General features: G+C 44.5%; 1 protein-coding gene across 1 annotated transcript in view; it reads right to left on the bottom strand.

Moving 5' to 3' along the window:
- Window positions 1–19357, bottom strand: part of LOC137438862 (XK-related protein 6) — a 60024-nt gene extending 40667 nt beyond the window's left edge. The window contains exon 1 of the mRNA XM_068134296.2: window positions 18366–19357. Coding sequence (XP_067990397.1) covers window positions 18366–19222 — 857 coding nt within the window. The 5' untranslated portion in view covers window positions 19223–19357. The remainder of the gene's footprint in view (window positions 1–18365) is intronic.
- Window positions 19358–20592: the final 1235 nt, after the last annotated feature.

The raw sequence follows: 20592 nt of genomic DNA, 5'->3' as shown, positions 1-20592 counted from the left end.
TTATAATATTACAAAATTAAGTTCCAACATATCGGTTGGGGTGGGTGGTGGACATGGAAAGTAGTGGAGGGGCTCAAACTTCTGCCATAACTGTGTACATAATAAGTAGATAAGAGAGCAAGTGAAAGAAACAGAGACACCAAACATGCCTCTGGTGTAAGTGTGAGTGAGAGACATGCCAGACATTCTAAAATCTGGGTCAGAATGCCAGCAACACAACTGATCTTTTTGGACTTTCGAGGAGCAACATCCCACACATATGTATGTGTGAAAGCACACCACCTGTGGATACCTACGCATTGTATGTTGACTTCGCTGTCAACGCCTGCACAGCATAACCATTATCACTTGCTTTTTACCGCTGTTCCTGTGATCACACCTGCTTTAATCCCGCTGTCTAGGTGATGTTTCCTGAAGAAGTTTCCCTTTCATGATTGAAGCAGGCCTGAACACATTTTACCTTTCCCTACCATCCCAACAACACAGTTTAACTTAGTTGGACCATCACCTTGAGTCAATGAATCCCTTTGTTATTCCTATCTCCTGTCTGTGGCTAAATCTTTAAATTAGCAAGCGAGAGAAAAGCGATGTCATAAAGATGATGTCTCTGGTACCCAGAGTGCTCTGGGAAGTAATGTCACTTCCCCCAATCTCAGCGGCTGGGTTTGCGTGAAAGTCAAGTCTGGTGTTGTCTCATATGTCCATATCTACGTGTGTGCGTGATTTGTGTCGCAGCTCCTCCACGACTATGGAGCCTCAAAAAAACAACTTTCCACAGCGAATTGTTCGTCAGCATCCACAGGCCAAAGCGTAGATAACACCGTACATAAAGACTCGTACAAAATTGTCAGCGTGCCTTCTACCTTTGTGGAAAATGTCCACGCTGGAGACACTACCTCAATAGGGTCATACGCCTAATGAAGACAGAAAAGTGAAATTACTACACTTTTAAAGTTGAACATCTAAAACGTTCAAATAAACTCCAAGAGCACAGTATCGCGAGAATTTATTCATGACTACCAGCAATAGCAGTTTACATCTCAATATTGCAGTTGAGAACATTGATCAATCAGATCACAAAGCTCTTGCTGATGCAATAGGTCCCCACTTTGCATCAGTTGAAAGTGATTTAAAACCACTGAACCTCTCCTTACTTCCTGCGTATTTACAATCTCTTCCAATTTGTCAGGTTCGACCTTGAGAGATCTACCGAGAACTTGGGAAAATCAGATCTCGAAAAGCATGTGGTCTTGACAACATCTCTGCCAGACTTATCCGTCAGTTCTCGTCTGAACCAGCTTAACCCTTGACGGACATAATCAATGCGTCGTACGTGCAACAGACATTCTCAGCACAGTGGAAAAGAGCACGTGATGTCCCTATTCTGAAATCATCCCCTGCCACCATTGAAAACTTTCACCCAGTTGCTCCAACTGATCATTTCTCAAAGATTGCAAAACACTTTATAGCCCAGTACAGTACTCATATGGAATCTCGTATGTGATTCATTCTTGAGCAACTTCACAATCGCTCTGTAGATAATGGAATGCACCTTAACCATGTCCTTTCTTCTCCTCCATCTACAAGGCTGGAGTACCCAAGGCAGTGTCCTGGGCCCCATCTTATTCCTAATCTTCATCAATGATCTCTGACTCTCTGGAAAATCCTCTTTATCTCTTTGGTGATGACTCCACCCTCTGCCACGGCACCCCTCATTCCTTCTGGCAGACAGGTGGAAGCAGCCTCTTCTCTCTCCTCAGACATTGACAAAATCATAATCTGGTCAAACATTTGGAATATGTCTTTCAATCCTAAGAAATCTCACACGAGATCGCTTCCACCTACTCTCTCAACAACCCTCTCAAAGAAGTTCAGCCACTCAAACTCTTGGGTCTCACTCTCAGTTGTTATCTCTCTTGGGCAAGCCACATTTCAAAGTAAGCCAAAGTTGGCCTCCAAATCCAGATGCCGACTGGGCATCCTCCATCGTGCAAAAGTCCTTTGTTGGCACACCTGAACTCATATCCACCTACAATGATGCTTTCATCCATAGCTTGATGGAGTACTGCCCTCCCCTTTGGGCTGGCTGCTCTGCCTCACATCTTGCTCAGCTTGAAACCGTGGAAACCAAGGCTTTCAAGATCATTGGAATCTGTCGTCATGATGAAGCTGAGTCTATGGGCCTATCACTTTGCCATTGCCGACAGGTCGGTGGTTTCTATCTTCTTCCGCCTCATTTCTCATCTTGCATCCTCTGCCCCCTCCGTGCTTTGTCCCCCCCACCCACCCCCCCCAATATATCATCGAGATGCACGTGGTCCATGAGCAACCCCCTCCCAGTGAAACTACCTAAATCCAGGATCAATGCTCACCTCCACTCATTTATTCCTCTTTTTCCCCAGCTGTGGAACCACCTTCCACACTCTCTTCAATCTCATTCTTCCCCCCAGGTCTTCAAGACAGCTGTTCATCACCATCTCAAGTCATCCCCAATCCAAAACCATAATCTTTTCTCGTCTTGCATCCTCTGCCCCCTCTGGGCAGAGCTGTTAGTCCAAAAACAAACAAACACCGAGCTCAAAATTTTGTTTATGTATCCATCTTACCCACCCCTTGCATTCTCCTCTACCCCTCATGTTAGCTGCATCCCTAGTTTGTCCGTCTCCTTTCTCCCTCCACCCTGCCGTTGGCATTTCCCCTTTTTCCTGTTGTTCCCTTTATGTTTGTCCTTTTCTGTTCTGTGTCCTAGCTCTTCTATGAGCCTAGACCACATTCACTCTCGTTGAGGAAGACCGAGAAGAAGGCCTATTAGATCTGAAGCTACACCTGTAACTCATTTAATTTCTTCCGGTTATATATTTTATGCAAATGTGGCACCCGACTCATATTGTGGAGTTTCTGCTATTTCTCACAGTTATATATATGTTTTTGAAACTTAATGTCACTGTTTTAGATAACCATTATTACCCCTGCCAGAGGAGAGGGTATTGCATTTGAGTCCGTTTGTCTGTCTGTTTGTTTGTCCGCACAGAATAAATATGATTTTCTCTGCAACCGTTGGTCCGATCGACAGGAAATTTCCGCCATAGGTGCAACTCCACCTGTAGAATGTTTTAATGATAATTATGACGTCACAGGTCACGTGGTTCGGCCGCCATCTTGGAAAAACCGAAAAACTTTGCACCTCTATATCTCCGAAAGCGCTGAAAAGAAAAAATTGAGACATGGCTCATTGTAAAGAACTCTCCATGTGGAATAATATGTTAATGATGATGTCATAGGTGCCTCCATTATGACGTCATAATTCGGCAAGTACATAACTTCATCCGATCAAGATGAAATTTCTTGAGCATCCTGTAAGCATAAATTGGTGGAGAAAAAAGATATTGCTGACGTCATAGGTCACGTGGTTCGGCCGCCATCTTGGAAAAAACGAAAAACGTTGCACCTCGATATCTCCGAAAGCGCTGCATAGAAAAAATTGAGATATGGCTCATTGTAAAGAACTCTCCATGGGGAATAAAATATGTTAATGATGATGTCATAGGTGCCTCCATTATGACGTCATAATTCGACAAGTACAAAACTTCATCCGATCAGGATGAAATTTCTTGAGCATAATCTAGGAATAAATTGGTTTAGAAAAAAATGATGACGTCATCGGTCACGTGGTTCGGCCGCCATATTTGTTTTAACACAAAAGCCTTAAAAACCACTGAAAATACATCCTGGCGAGGGTTTGCAATCTTCGATTGCTCTTTTTCTTGTTTGGAGCTGTATTTGAAAGTTTATGGTCTGCTCACTTTATTGCAAACCCCAATTTAGAAATGAACACCTACGATGGGGCAAGGCAAAGGTCTAACATTTGGGATTTCTGTTAACAGTATCGTTTTCTAACTACACAAGGCCTGAATTGAAAAAAGAAATCATACATATGCAAACGAATAAAAACCCCACTCTGACCCCGATGAAAAGCTCAGACTGCTGGAGAAGAAGGCCTTCCTTAGTAATCCCGTATAATCGATAGCCAAACCCAAGGAGCGTTAACAAGATTAGGTTTTCAGCACGTCGTTATTTATCCTGAAGGAATCAAGCAGGAAGCTAGACTTTTTTTTTCTCCAAGCTTTATCAAACAACTGATATCGATTTGCATTGTCTATCTTATTTGCTTGATGGTATAATATGTACCTTAACCCCAGAGCAAAGGTGAGCTGAAACCACTCATGCTTGGGGAACTTTCCATTGCCCTGAATAGTCTTGACAAAGGGGAATCACCTGGCCTTGGTGGACCGCTAACTTTGAACTGTTTTGGGACTTAATGGGACTTGAATAGCTTTTGGTCCTCTAAGAAAGCCTGAAAAAGGATGAACCCCCATTGAGCTGAATGGGCCATTGCACATAGGGGTATAAGTCCCATAAATACAGTTTTTGTGCAACAAGGATATTTCAAAGAAATTATAAATTTGGAAATGTGTCAAAGCTGGCAAATATTGTGTGTCGGTGTGTTGAATATATCTCGTCTTAAAACCGGGTTGGCTTGTAATTCTTTGATGTCCATGTGCAATGTTTATATACAATTATCAGACAAAGACAAGTGCAGTAAACATTAATGATATTGAAATATGAAGTATCATGACATTCTAAAAAAGTTTAACTCTTAAATCTCTTTCAAATGGTGAGCTGTAGCTGCTAGAGCAATATGTTTGGGCATCGGTGTTTTGCCTTTCTTGGCCAAGTAGATTATGACTTGTGAAATTGACAAAATCTTGTGATGACACTCATCTGACACACACAAAGGTTGAAATATCTGGATCCGATGATCCACTGACAACCCAGGCCAATGAATTATGAAGCTTGCGTGGAACCACATCCTTGGCTTTATCGATTGACAAGTGCTATGCAGTTAGAGGCCAAGGCGGTGATGGTGGTTGGTTACTACCAATCAGCGAATTCATGACTGGAGTAGCATTGTACATTGCCCAACGATGGTCATTTGGGTCCGGAACACAGGCTGGTTCAAAAAAATGGACTATTTGAACGTTTTATTGTAGAAAAATTACAAAAGATAGCAAGTTCAGTGATACATTGATGGAAAGCATACACCATGCCATTTTCAAATCGCTCATTATACTGCTTGTAATTGACATTTTCAATGTCTGTTCCGCGTTTGTTCAAAGAGGAGACACTAGTTTAACGAGATCAGCATGTAATCGGGATAAGACCTCGCAGTACCGCTCGTCGTTGACCGCCACCTTCTTACCATTGGCGCCCTCAAACCAATATGGTCACAGCATACCCCATCTGACATTCAATGCACAGAAGCAAGTAGACTTACGGCCTTTGAGAGACATCTCAGACACCTCTTCAGGAGGCTCAGCATCAACCAGATAATCTGCCAAACTGAAGAAATTTCAGAATAAACTAGAATGACACTCTGTAGGGCAACGTACCTCCGTCAGGCTGAACAGTTGGCTTTGTATCCCACCGACAGGCCGGATCTACATCCGGACCATTCGTCCTTGTCACACACCAAAATCTAATCGGCTTGTTCTAGTCACCTACCCAACCCATCCACAAATTTTTGAAATATAGTATCATGCTATATATCACTGTGGCCCTATCTCTCAATTGTGAAGAATCACCTAAAGATATATAGTATCTGCATCCTAATCCAGATCGTCACCAAAATCTAATCAATCCGTCCTTGTCACACATGTCCACCAAGTTACATCCAAATCTGTCCGTGACTTTTTTTTTTGAGATATTGCGCTCACAGACAGACAAACAGGGATGAAAGCATAACCTCTGTCCACCTTCAGTGGCGGAGGTAACCATGTTGCTCATTTGACGGTTGGCTGGTGTCAGAAAGATGAGCTGGGGAAAAGTTTTCCATACCGGTAGTCTTTTCTTAGATTCCATGTGTGATATGGAGCATCGATGCCTTCCACTTGCTTAATTGTTCATATGAAGAGCTCGTTGAGTCTGGCTAATGTAAGAATCTCCTTTTTACCTCGTAAACGTACTCTGATGATGTCTGCATCACCGAAGTTTGAGTATGCATCCATGTATCCTGTCTGGAATGGTATCAATGGCTTGGCAGGCTTACTAAGAAATCTTTTGTACTCTTTGAGGCCTCATGGTGGTAACTCAAGGGCAACCAAATCCTCACCGTCAATCTCTGGAAGCAGAATGGAGTCTTCTTTTCACTAAGCTTCTTGCAGAACTTGACTTGTTCACACCTATCCAACCTTACCAGTGAACTCATTCCGGAAATGCAATCTTGTTTGTACTTGTTGGAATGGCATAGCACACATTCATCTGGAAACATGTGCGATCCTTTCCAAATTAGTGCACCATTCACTCCTCCAGACCTAAGCACTCGTTTACTGTGGGCGCTCTCGGTGCTGTTCACTGGGTCCCTGCGTAAATATAGATCACTCCCTTATCTGAATTCAGTTGCATCGGTAAACAAGATTGAGCATTTAGAGATTGCAGACCCTCGTCAGGAGTTGTTTTGTGTGATGTATTTTGTCGTGTTTGTGTGCTGGTGTGTTATGTAATTAATAATATACATAACTAGAACGGCACTTAATAGAGAGCATATACCTCCGCATGGTTGGCCATATCACCCAATGGTGAAGAATCACTTAAAAAATTCTACTAGCTGGAACCGGATCCAGATCTTCACCAAAATCGAATCGAATAGTCCTTGTCACACACCCAACCGGTCCACCAAGTTTCGTCCAAATCCGTCCACAACTTTTTGAGATATCCTGCTATGTATCGTTTTTGGCCCGATCTCCCAATGGTGAAGAATTCGTTTCAAAAATTCTCGTAGCCGGATCCGGATCCGGATCTTCACCAAAATCGAATCATTTCGTCCTGGTTACATACGCTACATCTCAGCCAAATTTCGTCCGAATCTGTCCCACAACTTTTTGAGATATTTTGTTCACAAATTAAATAAACGGACAGACAAAGACATGGGTGAAAACATAACCTCCATCCACCTTTGATGGCGGAGGTAACAATATATAAAGGAAACGTTGCTTCAAATTAATCCAAACCTCCAGGAAGATTATAATCCAAACCTCAGGACGATCCACCTGGTGTTATTTCAACGGCATAACAGGGGCTCAAACTCAAGACCCTAAGATCTTAAGCCAACCACCTTAACTGTTAAGCCAACACCAGACTTTCCACCCCGGTTAAAAGACATTTTGCACATTGATCAAACCTATTGCGTTGCAATTCACAACATGCTGTTGATATCTCTGTTGTTCGGGATCATTTGAACCTTCTTACCTCCTCCAATCCCCTCACTCCCTTTTCCGCTTTCAATCGCTTTAAATATTACTTGGACGAGAGATGGGATTACATTTTTGTGGGTTTTCCTTGGTCCCGGTAATTTTGTGAGGCTCAACTGGGAAGGCTTGCCTGAATGTATTGAACTGCTTTTGCTGAAATGGAAAGGCCGACTTTGCCAACTCTCTTATTGAGGCAGAGTATTAATAATAAACAACCTGGTTACCTCCATCTTATGGCACAAGATCCTTGCTTTTCAGCCACCCACTGTAATGATGGATGAAATACAAAAGTGCGTTCCTCACTTTTTCTGGGTCGGAAAACATTGGCTGCAACCATAAAGACTGAATCAACCTTTGTATGAGGGTGGCCAAGGACTTATTAACGTCACGTGCTGCATCATCGCCTTCTGTCTACAAATGACTTGGCATTTCTTGTATGAGCCCCTACTGGCTTGGAGACACCTTACCAACAGCATCTTCTGTCAAGCTGGGAAATTGGGATACACTCAGGAGCTGTTCCTGTTTGACTTAACCAGAGTTGGTATATCTCCACTGCCTTACTTTCACCAAAGCCTTATAAATGCTTGGCAAGCCTTCACCTGTCTTCGCAACCTCGCTACTTGTGAGCAGTCAATGTTTTTTAATGACGCGCTATTTTATAACACGCTTTTTGAAGTCTCTGAAAATGATAGGATTTTAATTTAACAATTTGTTCATGCCTCTACAACCAAAGTGTGCCACCTCAAAAAACAATACAAGCGATAGGTGGCTCAGTGTTTCTTCTCTTGCCTCAGTGACTGGTATTAGATCTGACCTCAAGAATAGACAGACAAGTTGTTAAGTTTACCGTACAACCAAGTTGGGTGGAATCCTCAGATACCTCCTTCTGAATTGCACTCATTTTCACTTTCCATTCCTACCTCCTTCACCAATCTTCAATTATCTGGTTCTCCCCGTTTAGAATCTGTGAAATTTGGCCACTCTATTTCTCTTTCTGGTAACAACTGGAAAACCGTTTACCTAAAAGGTTTAGAAGTACTTTTCCCTTCTTTGTGCACCCAAGCACCTTGTAAGTGGTCTACAGTTCTGCCACACATCCCTCCTTTCTGCCCAAATTGGATATGTTATTATAAACTATCCATCCCAAAACACGTAGGTGATCTCCAATGGCGAATTACCCATTGGATACTACCCACAAATTCCCTAATTCACCACTTTTGTCGAGCAATAATTGAACAGTGTGACAAACTGAATCTGTGTACCATGCTTGTATGAGATGCCATCGCTTAACTGCTCTTTCTTTTGTTGAAAACGTTGTTTGCACGCCAAAATCCAGCAACGGGCCGATTGGGAAACGTGCATTTAAAGCACTCCTCAAAGATGATCATTGCGATTGGGAAACACACACTTAATGTGCTATTCAAAAATTAAATCGACACCTCTCATCCATGTCAGCCTACGCCATAGTGATATCAGAACGAGATGATTCATCACACAGTCACAGATTGTTTACCCCAATATGGGGCTGTTCAAAAATTGTGTAGCGCTATTTTTTAAAGGAGCTGCATATCATGCTTAAATCTTACTAATTTAAGCATGATATGGTTTGATTAAACCTTACTAATAATTTTTATTCGATTAGATTTTTGGGGTCCCTCATTGTGAGCAACACTGCATATGCGTAGTTTGACTTCTCTATTTGGGGGGCAAGGGCTGAATATTAATAATTGGTACTGTGTAGCTAGGTCTGATTTCCAAAATTCCCGTTTGTTAGTGTAGTTACAGTGTACGTTAAATTACAAACACAGTTTACGTTCATTATTGTTACTCACGTTTAAATACGGGGTGTTTTTATCTTAATTGTAAACTACTGAAAAAAATTAAGGTTGGTGCATTGCCCCCCTGCGCTCCCCAAAACCTCCGCCGGTGGGAACACACAACCAAAACAAAGCCAATGGAAGTCTGAAGCAACAATCCTGGGCAATGTATAATCAGCAGAGGCCTACAGGCCTAATGTCTTAGGCCCACCAGAAAAGCAAGATGGCAGCCATATTATTTCATCTGGGTGCCATGGTGGGTGGAGTAAAGCAACAAATGTGGGTGGGGTCCGGCAGCTGTCCGATCAATGGATGCACATTTCAAAAACTGATCCCCAATAAGTACAACAACAGCAACGCGGAGCTCTTGTAGACCTGCAACACGCCGCAGGTAAAAAAAACACATTTTAATTAGTAAATATATTTGTTACTTATAATGTACTCATGGGGCACCCGAGGGAAACCCATGGGTATAGACGTGTGTGACATTTGGACATCTTGAGTAGATGCTGCAGGTAGAAATTTACAAAATGGTTATTGGCAATTCATCATATCCATAAATTATGTAATCTTCACAATTTATTTACTTCACATGTGAATACATGTCCAAACACATGTGAAATAGTTTGTAATGTGTAATTACACGCAATGTAAAATGTGACTTCAAGACCTCAAATCCTCCAACCATCCCCACTCTCCCCCTTCATCATGCACATTGCACAGGGGAGAGGATCTCACACAGGGGAGAGGATCTCACACAGGGGAGAGGATCTCACACAGGGGAGAGGATCTCACACAGGGCAGAGGATCTCACACAGGGCAGAGGATGTCACACAGGGGAGAGGATCTCACACAGGGGAGAGGATCTCACACAGGGGAGAGGATCTCACACAGGGGAGAGGATCTCACACAGGGGAGAGGATCTCACACAGGGGAGAGGATCTCACACAGGGGAGAGGATCTCACACAGGGGAGAGGATCTCACACAGGGGAGAGGATCGCACACAGGGGAGAGGATCGCACACAGGGGAGAGGATCGCACACAGGAGAGAGGATCGCACACAGGGGAGAGGATCGCTCACAGGGGAGAGGATCGCTCACAGGGGAGAGGATCGCTCACAGGGGAGAGGATCGCTCACAGGGGAGAGGATCGCTCACAGGGGAGAGGATCGCACACAGGGCAGGGGGAGAGGACCGCTCACAGGGGAGGCGGATAGGATCGTACACAGGGGAGAGGATCGCTCACAGGGGAGAAATTCGCTCACAGGGGAGAGGATCGCTCACAGGGGAGAAATTCGCTCACAGGGGAGAGGTGGGAGGTTAGGGTTGAAGGGCAAGATGGGTGTGACAGGGGGGAAAGTGACACTTCAACCTCAACTTGAGAGGATTGACTTAATTGACTTCACTGGACAGGGAGAGAGTGGGGAGAACTGTCTTGACTGAATTACTTCTCTTGTCCATTTTTAAACTTGAAAGCATCGAATACACTTCGCTTCACAAATTAAAAATTGCTTAAAACCAAACGTTATTATTTAATAATAAAAAAATAGTTCAGACCTACTTTCCTTTATTTCCTTTTCCTTTTGGAGTTATTTTTAAAGTATAAAGAATATAAATAGCTATTTTAAGAGCCACCACATGGTATAAACCATAAACCTTTTACTTTATAACAAGTTTGTTAAAATTCCCATCACTGGTTCACAAGTTGGCCCAGTAACATTTATTTTTACTTAACATGACCTCTGACCTTTGACCTCTTGACTCAAACATCTAATCAGTACATCTTTACATAATTATACATAGCTGTACCATGTTTGACTTAGATCCCTTCAGCCGTTCTTAAGTTAACGAAAGCCAATAACGGGCACACAGCCGGATGGACAACACAAAAACATAATTCCTCCGGCGACTTCGTCGGCAGAGGCATAAAACACCCCTATACATTCAACGGGCTCATGGTGATACTATGGTGATACTTTGGACCAACCTATCCTCTCTTTCCTGCAGGTTTGCTTGCTCTACCAACAGCTTTTCTTCTTGTTCTTCATCTTCTTGTTCTTTATGAACAGAGTCTTGTTTTATTGTGAAATCAATTTTTTCCTTCATCTCCAGAACCTCTCTTCCTTTTGCTCTATTTTCTGAATCTCAAGGTGTTCATTTTCCTGAACCTCCTTTACCAATGGTGGCTCATCCTTCAATTCTTCTTTCCGTTTTCCTTTCCTTTCCGGTAAACTACAAGATAAAAACAAATATTCTCAGTTCAGGCTAAAATGAAGTATTACATGACAAGTAAAGTATTGAATGCACTATGTAGCAAGTCTGGGTGGATAGTTTGGGACAAGGATGCATCGGCGATGATCTACATTATTTGCAGACAGATTGGAGAAGCAGGTAATGGTAATGCATATACAACTAGAAAGAGCAATCAGAGATTTCATTCAGACCCTTGCAAGGACGTTTTCAGTGGTTTTTAAGGATTTTGTGTTAACACGAATATGGGCACGATGACCGATGACGTCATTATCTTTTTTTTTTCCACCAATTTATCCCTACATGATACTCAATAAATTTCATCTTGATCGGGTGAAGTTTTGTACTTGTCGAATTATGACGTCATAATTGAGGCACCTACGACATCACCATTAACATATTTTATTCCCCATACAGAGTTCTTTACAATGAGCCATGTCTCAAATTTTTTTCTATTCAGTGCTTTCTGAGATATAAAGGTGCAAAGTTTTTTCGGTTTTTCCAAGATGGCGCCCATACCAAGTGACATATGACATCATAATTATCATTAGAAAATTCTGCAGGTAGAGTTGCACCTAGGGTGAAAATTTCCTGTCAATCGGACCAACGGTTGCAGAGAAAATCATATTTATTCTGTGCGGACAAACAAACAGACAAACAAACAAATGAAAAATCGGACAGAGACCGAGGCCTTGCCGGAATGTACTTTTTTCTTATCGGCCATTTTGGACAAATATGGCGGCCGAACCACATGACCGATGATGTCATCATTTTTTTTTTCGCCACCAGTTTATGCCGACTTGGCGCTCAAGAAATTGCATCTTGATTGGATGAAGTTTTGTACTTGTCGAATTATCGAATTATGACGTCATAATGGAGGCCTTGGGCTGAGAGAGTTAAAAATTGGGCACAGTCTATTCCAGGGCAAGACAAATATGAGTGTAAAGTTTGGGGATTCTATGTGCAATGGTGTAGATGTAGTACTGCGCACAAACAAACAGACAGACAGACAGACCAACCAACCAACATACTTGCCGGAATCTTTTCCGGCAAGTAACAAATGGACAAACAAACGGACTCAAATGCAAGACCCTCTCCTCAGGCGAGGGTAACTAGAAAGCATCTAAAAATGCAAAGCCTGTCAGCGTCCGCTTTTTACTCGAACTAAATGAGGAAAACCACAAAAAATGTAAGTTTTATTCATTTTTTTTCTCCATATTCTCATAATAAAGGTTGGATGACAAAAGTTCAATTCATAAAAAAAATAATTATGGCCTGGATATTTAAGTTCAAATGGGACAGGCTAATAAGGCCTATTTGTACTCACTGTGTAGGATCAAAAATGTTGTTGCAGGATCTTCCATGGTAGAGGAGCCTTTTGCTCCTCCTGTGTATCTGTCTGTCTATCTATCTATCTATCCATTTCGCCTGTGTGTGTCTGTGTATCTATCTATCCATTTCCTGATGTGTGTCTGTTTATCTATCTATCCATTTCGTCGATATGTGTCTGTGTATCTATTTCGCCTATGTGTGTCTGTCTATCTATCTATCCATTTCCCGATATGTGTCTGTCTATCTGTCTATCCATTTCGTCTACATGTGTCTGTCTATCTATCTATCCATTTTGCCTTTGTGTGTCTGTGTATTTATCCTGCGCTCACGAAGCGAAAAGCAGGTTTAAGTGATCGGTTGCGCATGTGTGGCATACCTGCATTTTGTGTGGCATACCTGCGTCTGCATTTTTAAAATGCATTTTCTCGGCAACCGTCTATCCAATTGACACGAAATGGTACCATAGGAGCGCCTCGGCCTGTAGAATTATTTTATTTGTAATTATGACGTCATCGGTCACGAAGTGCGGGCGCCATCTTGGAAAATCGTTCCTCCTCTATATCTACGAAACCGCCGAATGGAAAAAATTGAAACATGGCTCATTATCAAGTACTCCCCATGGGAATAGGATATGTTGATAATGATGTCATAGTTGCCTTCATTATGACATCATAATTTGAAAAATATAACGCTTCATCAGATCAGTATGAATTTTTTTTTTCTGCAACTGTTGGTCCGATCGACAGGAAATTTTCACCATAGGATTTCACCATTTCACCATGTCCTCCTGTAGAATATTTTAATGATAATTATTACGCTATAGGTCATGTGGTACAGGCACCATCTTGGAAAACCCCAAAAATGTTGCACCTCTATATTTCCTAAACCGCTCCAGGGAAAAAATTGAAACGTGGCTCATTGCAAAGAAATCAGCATTGGGAATAAGTGTTGTTAATGATGACATCATAATTCGACAAGGGACAACGCTTAGTCTGATCAGTTTGAAATTTTTTGACCGTGATCTATGCAACAATGATATTAGAGAATATCAATTAATGATGTCATTGCTCACGTGGTCTGGCAGCCATATTGGATCAAATAAAAAAAACACTTCAAAAACAGAAGAGATGGCTCGCACCAAGTTGACTGCGTAGGGTAAGTATTATATGAATACCATCTGGTTATCTATTTAACTGTCTATCTATTTTGCTTAACCCTAACCCATTACACCTCATAAACACCCGCTAAACCAGTTATATCCTTCAGACCCAATAGACATTTTGACATTTTTAAAATATACTGTATATGGTCATCGCTCATGGTAGAGCTAGGACACAGAACAAATCAGAACACAACATAACAAAGGGAACAGCAGGAGACAGGGGAGGGCAGAGGGAGAAGGTAGACAGAGATGGACAAACAAGGGATGCAGGTAACTATGAAGGGTACGGGAGAATGCAAGGGGTGGACAAGTTGGATACATAAACAAAAAATTTAGAGGGGTGGAGGTGGTTTCAATGTGTGGAGAAAAGATCATGCCTTTGAATGGGGGATGACTTGAGATGGTAGTGAACAGCTATCTTGAAGAAGGGAATAATTGGATCGAAGAGAGTGTGGACGGTGGTTCCACAGGCGGGAAGAAAGAAAGAGAGGAATAAATGAGTGGTGGTAAGCAGTGGTTCTGGATTTAAGGAGTCACAGGGAGGGGATTGCTGGTGGATTGCATGTCAGCGATTGCCAGCAGATACTTAGGAGGGACAGGGCATGGAGAGGGCAGAGGGTGCAACATCATAAATGAGGTGGAAGAATACAGAGAGACCAGTGACCTGTCGACGATGGTGAAGTGAAAGGCCCATAGACTCAGCTTCATTGCGAGAGATTCCAATGATCTTGAAGGCCTTTGTTTCCATGGCGTCAAGCTGAGAAAGATGTAAGGCAGGGGAGCCAACCCAGAGTGGAGAGCAGTACTCCATCGAGCTGCGGATAAAAGATTTGTTAGGTAGATAGAAGCTCAGGTGTACCAAGGAAGGACTTTGCACAATGGACATCTGGGTTTGGATGCCAACTTTGAATTGTGGTTTGCACAAGAGAGATCATGGATGACAGTGAGATCCAATAGATTGAGTGACTGAACCTCTTTGACAGAGTTATTGAGAGAGTAGATGGAAGACTGCAGAATGGTCCTTTCGGAGAGAGAGATAGAGTATGTGTGGGATTTCGCAGAATTGAAAGACGTATTCCAAGTGTTTGACCAGTTTGTGATTTTGGCAAGGTCTGAGGAGAGGGAAGAGACTGCTGTCTGTCAGAAGGATGAGGGATGTCATGGCAGAGGGTGGAGTCATCACCAAAGAAATAAAGAGGATTTTCCAGAGAGTCAGTGGATCATTGATGAAGATGAGGAATAAGATGGGGGCCAAGAACACTGCCTTGGGGTACTCCAACCTTGACGGGGAGAGAGTAAGAAAGGGTTCCGTTGAGAGCCACATGTTAGCGAAGAGAGTGGATGAAGTCAGTAATCCAAGAGTGGAGTTGGCCTTGGATTCCATAGGCAGATGGTTTGGAGAGCAAGTCGGGATACCAGACTGTATTGAAAGCTCGACATATGGCCAGAGAGACAACCCTGATCTCATGTCTGATATTGAAGGCCTCCATCCATTGTTGAGAGAGTAGAGGTAGCATGTCCAAGGTAGAGTGACCAGGTCTGAATCCAAATTGATGATCGGAAATGAGGCTTTTGGAAAAAAGGAATGATTGTACGTCAACTGCGATGATGGATTGAATGACCTTGCCGATGATTGGAAGTAAGCTAAGTGGTCTGTAGCTAAGGAGATCCATTTTTTCATCTTTTATGTAATACTGTGATGTTGGCTGATTTCCAAGCAGATGGAAGATGACCTGTGGTAAACGACATGGTGAAAAGGGAAGAGAGAAGAGGTGCAGGAGCAGCAAAGTAGTTTTTTAGGACACGTAAGCTGATGCCGTCCAGTCCAGTTGCAGAATCAGAGTCAAGGGTTGCCAGAAACTTCTCCACCTTCTCAGGTGCAAAAGGTATAATCCAGGAGCAGTTGGATATGTCTGGGAAGGGTGGGGAGGGAGAAAGAGAAAGAGAAAGAGAAAGAGAAAAAGAGAAAGAGAAAGAGAAAGAGGTTAGGGACACTAATTGGGAAGCAAACACAGAATTGAGGCATTCGGTCTTTTCACGAGCGGAGTCAGCTATGGTTCCTTTTGAAGTGAGGGAGAGGATGGAAGGGGAGCATACACCAGAAACGACCAACTTCTCAAGGTGCCACCAGGTTTTAGAGGAGGGAGACAAGTTCGAAGGTTCATTCTTGAGATTGGGCAGATGTTGTTTTCTGTCTCTCCAGCGAGTGGACACACACTTGTTGCAGGCTTTGTGGAATGGTCTCAGGTTGTCTTCAGTTGGATTTGCCATCCAGGAGGAGAATTCAAGTTGTTTTAAAGCACTACCTCAACGCAGGATTCAGAGTACCAAGAGTGGGTGGATGGGTTAGATATAGATACAGGTTAAGGTGCATACTTGAGGGAAACATGATTTCATCAAACATCTTTGTCCACCTCAGATAATGAAAAATAAAATGGAAGTTTAGTTGACTCGATGCAGATGTTCATTCAAGTATTTGTGTTTCGAGAGGAGATATAGTTACGGCGTAGCACGTAAGGAAATGCCATCTCGAACAGCGTTTGTCTGTCCGTATGTCCCCACAAACGTACACCAATCAGTTAAGACTCTGGTCACATGACAGGGAGACGAGTTTAGTAACCATTACAGTTGCATATTTTACTAAAAGAAAATATAATAACCTTCAGTGGAAAGTTTTGTGGTCCCAGCGGGTGTCATGAGGTAGGTAGGAGGTTTCAGAAATTCCTCAATACAATTATGATTTTGAAATGTGATCAACACAGACCTTTCTCCCGAATCCGGAAGTGAACAGATGATGACGGTTCTCTGGTTTGATAATATCTCAATACAATCCTGATTTAACATTATATTTTGATATGTAGTAATAATATAGTATTAATATGTGATTGGAATGATGAATGATGCTGTTTGGAATGAAAATATACAGATATTGAGTTTAAAGCAGAATGAGGAAATGACGTCAGGGTTTCCATCCATGACATTCGCGGCTTCCCCATTTGCAGTTTCACCATTGACTGGATATAGCAACATTCAGACTGGGTACGTTTTTTTTGTCCTTCCTTCACGAACTGTTCGATGCGAGGTGAAAATCAGGGTTAGGCATTCGGTTGCATACGTGTGGTGTACGTTGGTGTATGTGTGGCGTATGTGTGGTGCACGTGTGGCGTACATGTGGTGTAATTTTTTCACCCGCAGCAATCCCGTAGCGATTTTCACATTTCAACAAAATTTTCACCATAGGAGCACCTCCTCCTGTAGAATATTTTAATGATAATTATGACGCCATGGGTCACGTGATACAGGCGCCATCTTGGAAAAACTGAAATATCTCCGAAACCCCTATCTTGCACCCTTATATCTCCGAAACCGCTCCATGGAAAAAATTTAAACGTGGCTCATTGTAAAGACCTCCATATGGGGAATAGGTGCTGTCAACAATGACGTCATTGGTGCCGTAATTATGACGTCATAATTCGACAGGGACAACGCTTAGTCTGATCAGTTTGAAATTTCTTGAGTGTGATCTACGCAACAATTATATTAGAGAATATAAATTTATGATGTCATCACTCACGTGGTGTGGCAGCCATATTGGATGAAAGAGTTGGCTCACACCAAGTGGACTGCGCAGGGAAAGTAATCTAAGAATACCATCTAGTTAGTTCATCATTTGCTATTCACCATTTTTTTTTACCCAAGTCATTCACGACCAGGCTGTCCATCCATGCCTTAAGTCAAAAAAAAAGTAATACATTATTTGCTAACTGCTAACTGGTATTCATTGCAGGTGATACTACATAGTATTCTCTTCAACTAAATTATTCAACAAGTCCGGCTACGCTGCTGTTAGACTATCCTGTTGGTCTTGTTTTTGTTTACATGATTTAGCCTCGTGGAAGAGTATAATGGGATGGAACAAGATGTAAAGGGTGAAACACCAGGAGCAGAGTATAAGTGAGAGCGAGATTAAGCGGGGGGGGGGGGGGGGGGGGGTCATATATGTATACACACACACACACAAACACAAACACACACACACAAACACACACACACGAGCAAGGTAAGTTAATAATATTATTTGCCACACAAGTTTGATTCTGTAAGTTCAAACAGGGTTTTGTCATTACACCAAAAATAAATAAATGTAAGAAGAACAATTCATGTATAATCTGAAGTTTGTGCACTCATTCAGTAACTTCATCCCTCAACCATTCTCTACTCTGTCGTTCTATCCCTGCCTTGACTTGTCCTGCAAATCACTTTTGGATTGAGAAATACCGGGTCAAGAGGTTTAGCGAAGACGTCACACTGGAACAAAGACATGACGGGTGCACAGAGCACGCGTGGCGGTTACCAAGGGGACACGCGAACGTCACACAGGGGTTTTTAACCAGCTCGAGAGCCCGAGTTCCCCGAGCCGGCCGCGCCGCGCACATCACGCGACTCGAGGCGCCCAATGACGCACGACCCGTGTGACGCGCCGCACGGTTCGAGTACCTCCACGCCTGGCCCAGTTGCAACGCGTGCAGAAGAACCTGGCAGAGCCAGACGCACGCGCGGCACACGCGCCCGGGCACGCGGTGGCGCGGACTCGTGCCGAGGGCGAGACCCGGGCGCGCATCCACCTCGAGCAGGTCCTGCGCGGCCCAGCGGAAGCTCACCGCCTGGACGACGAGCGAAGGGGCCAGAACGAAGAAGAGCGTCAGCGCGAACCAGCGCGTCTCCCCCGCGTACGAGAAGCTGGCCGCCAGCCACAGGTCGCTGAGCGAGTCCGCCAGGCACACGAGCAGGCCCAGCGTCGCCCAGCACGCGTCCGGCGCGGCTTCGGCGCCGGGGTTGCCCGCCCGCTCCGGGAGCCCCGGCTCGTCCCGGGGATCCGCTCGTGGGCGTCTCGCTCTCCGACCGACCCGGGCGCACAGGGCCCGCAAGCACTCGCTCTCGCAGCCGCAGTAACACGCCAGGGATTCGCAGCAATGGCACATCTGGAACACGCTGCTCCCTCCCGCACCCCCGAGTCCTCCATCTGCGGCCGCTCGCTGTGAGCTAACCGCGGCCTTGCCCGGGCTGTGACCGCTGCCCTTGGCGCCCGAGACTCCGCCGGTGATCGCCCCGGGACCGTCGGCCGTGCCGTGTCCGGGCCCCGAAGCCCCCGCTCCACCACCCGCTCCCGCCTTGCTGACGGGCATCGTCCGAATGAGAAGCGCCCTCTTCCGTCTCCTCATCCACCTCCTTCCCCTCTTCCTCCAATGTTTCCGTCGTCTTTTTCTTGACTCTCCTCTCCCTCTTTCTCCCTTCTTTCTCCGAGCCCTTCTCCTCCAAGAACGGGAGAGATCAGCACATGTAGAGCCAATCATCCAGCATCATCTTCTCCATCAACATCATCACGAACACCATCTCCACCGCTACCTCCTCCTCCGTTATCTCTTCCTCTGTTACCCCCTCCCCCCGGGCCGGCGCGTACCTGTCCGGCCCGGCCCGGCTCGCCCTGCTCCCCCTGGCTCCCCCAGCCCACCTCTGATCCTCTTCTCCTGCACTTCCGGGGCAGCCGAGCCTCGATGAGAGGCTGGGGGTTGCGGGTTCGACAACCTGCGAGGGCGCTACCTGCTCACTCTCGTTCGACCGTCCGGATGCTGAGCACGTGTGAACAGCACGATCATGATGTCCTCACGCTGGAGCAGATTCCCACATTCTCAACACTCCTGGCGGGGCCGATCGTAATCGCTAAATGAACTCGTCTCATGGAGTGAGCGGCACCGAACTGGTGCATGGGTCACCGGAAGGACGATGTGTTCATGACAACACACTGCACACACTTATGAACACACAGCTCGGGGAAGCACACGCACACTTGTACAAACCGCGAACGAATGTCCAAACTTCGTGTACATGTACGCACGCACACACACACACACACACACACACACACACACACACACACACACACACACACACACACACACACACACACACACACACACACACACACGTACCAACCTCGTGTACATGTGGAAACCTCGTGCACATGTCCCAATCTCGTGCGCATGTACCAACCTCGTGTGCATGTACCAACCTCGTGTGCATGTACCAATTTCGTGTGCATGTACCAATTTCGTGTGCATGTACCAACCTCGTGCGCATGTGCCAACCTCGTGTACATGTGCCAACCTCCTGTGCATGTACCAACCTCGTGTGCATGTGGAAACCTCATGCACATGTTCCAATTACGTGTGCATGTACCAACCTCGTGTGCATGTGGAAACCTCGTGTGCATGTACCAACCTCGTGCGCATGTGCCAACCTCGTGTGCATGTGGAAACCTCGTGTGCAAGTACCAACCTCGTACGCATGTACCAAACTCGTGAGCATGTATCAACCTCGTGTGCAAGTACCAACCTCGTGTGCGTGTGGAAACCTCATGCACATGTTCCACTCTTGTGTGCATGTACCAACCTCGTACGCTTGTACCAAACTCATGAGCATGTATCAACCTCATGTGCAGGTACCCACCTCGTGAGCATGTACCAACCTGTTCAGCATGTACCAACCTCATGCACATGTCCCAACCTCGTGTGCAGGTACCCACCTCGTGAGCATGTACCAACCTGTTCAGCATGTACCAACCTCGTGAGCATGTACCAACCTGTTCAGCATGTACCAACCTCGTGCGCATGTACCAACCTCGTGCCCATGTACTAACCTTGTGCGATTGTAGTAAGCTCGTGTG

The sequence above is a fragment of the Myxine glutinosa genome, chromosome 13 (genome assembly GCF_964187855.1).
Source record: "Myxine glutinosa chromosome 13, kmMyxGlut1.1, whole genome shotgun sequence".
NCBI classification, from domain to species: Eukaryota; Metazoa; Chordata; class Myxini; order Myxiniformes; family Myxinidae; genus Myxine; species Myxine glutinosa.
The sequence above is the reverse complement of the archived record's forward strand: the minus strand, read 5'-3'. Positions and strand labels throughout refer to the sequence as shown.